Raw genomic sequence first — 6880 nt, 5'->3', positions numbered from 1 at the left:
TAATTTTCTGAGATTGTGGATTTGGGGTTTTCATGAGCTGTAAGCCATAATCATCACAGTTATGACACATCACGGCTTGAACTATCTTGCTTTGCATGTAATGAGTCTATCTCATATATTAGGTTCACCTTTTAAGTTGCATTACTGAAATAAATGAACTTTTGCACGATATTCTAATTTTTCGAGTTTCACCTGTACCATGTAAACTTGACATCAAGAAATGGGGGGTTATGATTTCCTGAAATGTTCTGTATAGTATTGTTCGTTGGTTTTTTATACAATATATAATGAATTGGAAGCTGTACTAATACTACGCAGACTAAGGCAGAATGATTGTGCATCTAACAGAACAACAGAGTTGGAAGAAACCTTGGAGATCTTCTAATCCAACTTCCTGATTAAGCAGGGATCCTATATTATTTCAGACAAATGGCTGTCCAATCTCATCTTAAAAAGCTCCAGCTTCTTGTCCTGCCTTCAGGTAATTTGGAGAATAGATTGAACCCCTCTTTTTTCTGGCAGCCCTTCAAGTATTAGAACCCTGCTATCATGTCACCTCTACTCCTTTTTTTCATTAGACTAGATGTACCCAAATGCTGCAATCATTCTTCATGTGTTTTAACCTCCAGTCCCCTAATCTTTATTGCTCTTCTCTGCACTCTTTTGAGAGTCTCAACATCTTTGTTATATTGTGGCAACCAAAACTGGATGTAATATTCCAAGTATGGACTTACCAAGCCATTATAAAGCCTTGTTTTTTTTTCTTTCCTAAGTGTAAAACCTTATTTTTCTTACCACTGAATTTTATTTTGTTAGATAGGGCCCAGTGTTCAAATCTGTAAAAATCTTTCTGGATCTTGAGCCTATCTTCTATTGGCAAAAAGAGTTCCCCTTCTATCCCCTCATCTAAATCATTGATGAAGATATTGAAGAGTACTGGGCCTAACACAGAACCTTGAGATAACCCACTACATACTTCCTCCATGTAGATGCAGTTCCATTGAGGATTACACATTCAGTGCAGTTGGTCAGCCAGTTACGAATCCATCTGGTGGTGATGCAGTCTAACCCCCATTTTTCTATCTTATCAAGTAGTAAGTTGTGGTCTACTTTATCAAATGCCTTACTGATAAAGTTGTGGTCTACTTTATCAAATGCCCAAGTAAATTATGTCCGCAGCACTTCGCTGACCCATTGATTTAGTCGCTTTGTCAAAGAATGCAGTAAGATTTGTCTGGCATATCTGTTTTTGACAAACCCATGTTGGCTTCTGGTTATAACTTTGCTAGCCTCTAGATATTCACAGATTCATTGCTTAATTATCTTTTGCAGGATCTTCTTAGATATTTATGTCAGGCTGGTAGGATTGTAGTTTCCTAGATCCATTTTTTTCCCTTTTTTAGAAGGAACCATGTCAGCTCTTTTCCAGTCCTCTGGTGGTTCTCAGGAACTTTGAAAGATATGGTTCAGTGGTTCTGAGATCATATCTGCTAGTTGCTTCAGAACCTGAGATGTAATCCATCTGGACTTGGTGATTTGAACTCTTCTAGAATGAATAGATGTTCTTTTACCATTTTCTTGTCAATTGTAACTTGCATTCCTAATCTGTCTAGGAGAGGTAAATAGCAGTAATAAAAAAGGGGAAAAAGGAAAAAGTATACTGTCAAAATTGTAATCAAAGTGTTCTGCTAGTAGAAGTTTCTTATTATTCACTCTGTCTCAAAACAGCTTGTAAAAATTCCAGGTCAAGCTGTATTTGTAATCCAGAGAAGTTAGATGACTTCAAAACTTTTATTTTTATTGTAATCCATCCTGTAAAGAAAGGCAACCCAAAAGATTCTTCTTTTTTTCCAGCCATAATCTCCAGGACTATAGATTCTAAGGACATGAAAGAGTTTAAACTGTAAGCTGTGTCTGGGCATTGAACCGGAAAGTCCACAGGCAACAGTGGGGCAGCAGACAGCAGCGAGGCAGCGGCAGAGAACCAGGAGGGCTTGCAGATGATGGTGGGGCAGCGGCAGAGAACCAGGAGGCCCACAGACAGTGGTGGGGCAACAGCAGAACACTGGGAGGCCCACAGACAGCAGTGGGGCAGTGGCAGAGAACCGGGAGGCTCACAGATGGCAGCGGGGCAGCGGTGGTGAACCGAAGGCCTGCGGACGGTGGTGAGGCAGCAGCGGAGAACTGAGAGGCCTACAGTGGCGGACCAGAGGCCTGCAGGCGATGGCAGATTTTTTTCCCCCTGTCAATCAGGAGGCCTGCAGCCAGAGGCAAGGCAGCAGCAGCGAACTGGGAGGCCTGCAAGTAGCGGTGAGGCAGCAGCGGAGGACCCAGAGGCCTGCAGACAATGGCAGTTTTTTATTTTTTTTATTTTTTTCCCTTTCCCTTCTGCTGACCGGGGAAAAAAAGGACAACAAAACAGCCATAACTACCCCAAACAGAAAAGCTAGGAACAAAGTTAACACCAAAGCACAACCAAAAAGAGGGACTACCAAAAACCAAAGACATGGAACAGGTGAATGATATGCAATACATGTTCCATGTATGCACTGATGCCCAAAGAACACCCAAACTACACATGAATCAGATGCAAATTATGTGAACTACTACTAGAAAAGGATTAGGAATTTAGAGGCAACTCTAGCCAAACCCCTACATATGAAAGAAAGCTCCACCCAAACCAAGCCAAACAATGAACAAATAACTCCCAGAGGATTTGACCCTACCGATAAATCCTTGGAGGAAGACAAATGGAGGTATGTCACACACAGAAGGAAACACAACACTCAAAGCAAGAAACAGCATACAACAAACAAACTCCTTCTCCTCAATCCTACCCAACTAGAAGCAGCCCCATTAAAACTGACCAATCAATTTCTCCCCTTAGAAGGAAACATGCAAACCCACAACCTCCCTCTCAAAGAAGACAAGCAGACACCTAGCAAAGAAACAACTTCAAATATCCTCCAAAAAGCCACCTCAAATACCCCTTAAAAAGCCATACCAACAAACACACCTGAGACAAACAGAAAAGCACCCCAGAATGCAGCCCCCCCCCAAAAGAAAGGAGAGTGTTGGTAATAGGAGATTCTATCCTCAAAGGAACAGAATCATCCATCTGCAGACCAGACATACAATCCAGGGAGCTATGCTGTCTCCCTGGAGCAAAAATCAAAGATGTAGCCGAGAACCTAACCAAAATAATTAGGCCCACAGACTACTACCCCCTCCTCCTATTATACATCAGAATGAACGACACAACAAACAACCTGAGTGCAATAGTGAAAGACTACAAACAACTAGGCAACAAAGTTAAGAAGCTAGGAGCACAAGTAGTGTTCTCGTCAGTGCTCCCAACAAAAGGCCAACACCCACTGAGAGAAAAAAGAATCTCAGAAATAAATCACTGGCTAAAGGGTGGGTGTCACCAAGAAAACTTTGATTTCCTGGATCACGGACTGCATTTTTTAAACGAGGGACTCTTGGCAAGGGATGGGCTATACCTCACGAAAATGGGCAAAAATGTACTTGGAAAAAGACGGCCCCAACTCATCAGGAGGGTTTTAAACTAAAATTGAGGGGGGAGGGTGACCAATCTCTAGAATCTCTAGAACCCCAAACTAATCACAAATCCCAAGAAAACAAAAGAAACAATAAGGTAGGGTCTCCTGCTTGAGTGAGGGGGGGAAGGTCTGGATGACCTACAAGATTCCTTCCAACTTTGTTATTCTGCTATTCTATTATTCACTCTCTCCTGTCCCTTTTGCATATTTTAATGATTGTTTCTATTTTTATTAATGATTGTTTTAGAAGTTTGTTTCATTACTTCTTGTATACTGCTCAGAGTAGCATTTTTTGAGATGGGCAGTCATGTAAGTTTGGTTCTATTTTTATTTTATTAAAAAAAGTTAAAATACAAAACTCCAAAAATAATTTAAAAAAAAAAACAAAGACAAATCACAAAACAAACAAGTGCATTTTAAAAAAGAAAAAAGTGCATTAAAGAAAGGGAAAACCTAACACATGTACACATATTATCACCCCTAATTTAATACTGATTAATACATTACTACAATATTAGTTCCTATCCCTTGCAAAACAGCCCCCCCAAATTTTTAAACTACTAAATCTATTTGCAAACTATTAATCTGTTGTCTATATACTATATTGACAAAACAGTTAACAACAATAACAATAATAATAAAGGCAAGATTAAAGTTTCAACATCCTCTGTTAACAAACTGATATTGTAATGTAATTCATAGAAAATCTATCTATCTCAAATCATCCCAAGAGTTAACAGTAATTTGTCTTGATCAAATATCCACATTTATTTTTAACACTATCTCTTATTAATTGTTGTCCAGTTAAATATAATAAATTCAGTCTTCAAAGTTGGTCTATCTTCCCCAAAAAGTCCAAATGAAATTGTTTTCCAATTAACCATTCCCAAATGTTTTTTCAATCCTCCTAGGGAAAACTAATTATCACTTCTCCACTCATTCAGCTTTCTGCTATTGTAAAACAATGCAGGCTTGAAGTTCAGGGAGGCATATGCCATCAACTCAGTTAGTTCTAAGTCTTACAGTCCATATTTCTTCCCAACATATCTGCTGACTTTAATTTATCTAGAGCTACATGCATCTGAATATTTTCCACAACCATTAAAACTTTTAAAACTTTTAAAAAAGCTTTCAACTATGGATTGCATGTTAACAAATTGACTTTTTTCAGATATCAGCCACATTTGCTTGTCTGTAATCTAATACATTGTTGCTGTGTGTAACTAAACAATGATAGATAAAAGAACACAAGAAACAGCTGAAGTAAAATGAAGAAATAAAGAAGCAGGGAAGAATTTTTTTTTATATTTTGATCCAAATGTTAAAAAATAAAATAAATAAGCTCCAAATATTTTGCAAATTAATAAAATGTGAAAATCCTGTGGTGAAGTCCAATATAGATGTAAATCAAATGAAAACGCTTTCACTGTCCAAGAGCATGCTGAGGTTTTTTTTACAGAAAAGCAAAAGTTATTCAAAACAACAGCATGAATCCAAGGCAAAAAAAAGAAAGAACAGATAAAGTCCAGCAGGGGGTTAAAAATAAATCAACATTCAGCCAGTCAACTTTTAAAGATAAAAAAATCAAAGTGAAACAAAAAATTCAAAAAGTGAAGTTAAAACTCAGGCATACTTAAGAAAACAAACTGCCAGGAGGAAAATGGATGACCAGTTACTTTCCGACTGCTCCCACAGGGAACTGCACTCTTTAAGACTCCCCTTTCCGAGTGGGTCCATGGCCATCCAAAAGCCATGTTGGGTTACTCCTAAATGCTCCCATGTCACTGCCAGAGAACCAGCTTAGGCAGCAAAATCAGCAGATCATCAGTAGGAAAAAGAAATATTCCTACCATTCAGCAACCATCTTGGAGAAGAGGCATAAATTTGATAAACAATAAATAAGGAAAAATGAAGGGCAAATAAAGACTCATAAAAAATGTCTTGAAGAGGCAATTCCTAAGCTCCCACTGAGCTCAGGTTGCCTTTGGAAAGGAAGAAGTGAAGGTGTTCCTCAAATGAACTGGCCACTTCAAAATGCTTGTGAGAACCTGAATCAGTGCTTCAGTCAGTTATACTCAATTCCTGTCATGACAGACAGACAGGAATGGTCAGTTTGGATTAAAGTAGTTATTTCTCAGTACTGTGAAAGCAGTAGATCACCAAGACTCTGCTGAGACTTCATTTTTGCCTAAAAGTAGCTTACTAGTAAAAACAAGTCGGCATGTGATTTATAGTGAGAGAGAAGGAAATGCATTGCACTCTAGAACTCTCATACAGTAGTGATGTTGACCAGCAAACCAGTATAACTTTGGAGCATCTGAAAGCTCTATTGCAAATTTACTGTATAAAAAAAAAGATTGCTAGTCCTTTTTAAGAAAGTTTCCTTGCATAGATCAGAGGCTTAAGTTAATGAGAACTAGGTTAGAAAAATAGTGGAATGTCTACGAAATGCATAAAGTAGCCCTGACTTTTTGTCCAATTCTTGGTCAGCAGAGTCACTGCTTTTAGACCGAGCCTCTCATTATCTATAAATGAATGTAGCCAGGTCTCTACCCAGTAGTTACCATTCATGTATGCTCAAGAGATTCTTAAGAGTAAAATTGTGTTAGTACCACTTTATAGGCTTTGGTAAGACCACACTTGGAATACTGCATCCAGTTTTGGTCACCACACTATAAACAAATATGTTGAGATTCTAGAAAGAGTGCAGAGAAGAGCAACAAAGATGAATAATGAGCTGGAGGCTAAAACATATGAAGAATGGTTGCAGGAATTACAACCTGAAAAAAAGAAAAGAAAAGAAGGACCCCTAGTGAAAAGAAGGACTAAGGGTGGCATGATAGCAGTGTTCCAATATATGACGGGCTGCCACAAAGAGGAGGTTCCTTCCAACTCTGTTCTGTTCTGTTCTAAAATTCTCCCTTCCCCCACTGCAGTCCATCCACACCCAGCCTATATAAATAGTTTGCCAGTATCCTTACCCACTGGATATTTGCCATAAACTTTGTTTCTTCTGATGAGACAAATGTTTGGAGGTTTCCACCATAAACATGCAAAAGGCTCCTACAACAGTTATTGGGAATCTTTTCTTCAGTAAACTCAAAGCCTTCTTTATCAGTTTTTTTGCAGAAGTAATTTGACCCATATTGTAACAGACCTACAGAGACATGCAGGTAGATAATCAAATAAATTAATTTTTTTGTATATCTCCTTTATGATGCCTAAAAATGTGTGAAGACCTCTTCTCATAAAATCATGATCTTGCAGCATGGCTAAATATTTATTTATTTTATTATTTATTTTATTTATTTATTATT

The 6880-nt window shown here is 38.2% G+C and overlaps 1 protein-coding gene across 1 annotated transcript in view; it reads right to left on the bottom strand.

Moving 5' to 3' along the window:
• ADCY10 (adenylate cyclase 10) overlaps positions 1-6880 on the bottom strand; it is a 220727-nt gene that overhangs the window by 92758 nt on the left and 121089 nt on the right. Inside the window, 1 exon segment of the mRNA XM_029287319.1 lies at positions 6545-6720. Coding sequence (XP_029143152.1) covers positions 6545-6720 — 176 coding nt within the window.

Source organism: Protobothrops mucrosquamatus, unplaced genomic scaffold (genome assembly GCF_001527695.2).
Source record: "Protobothrops mucrosquamatus isolate PMUCROS unplaced genomic scaffold, P.Mucros_1.0 scaffold_294, whole genome shotgun sequence".
Classification (NCBI taxonomy): domain Eukaryota; kingdom Metazoa; phylum Chordata; class Lepidosauria; order Squamata; family Viperidae; genus Protobothrops; species Protobothrops mucrosquamatus.
The sequence above is the reverse complement of the archived record's forward strand: the minus strand, read 5'-3'. Positions and strand labels throughout refer to the sequence as shown.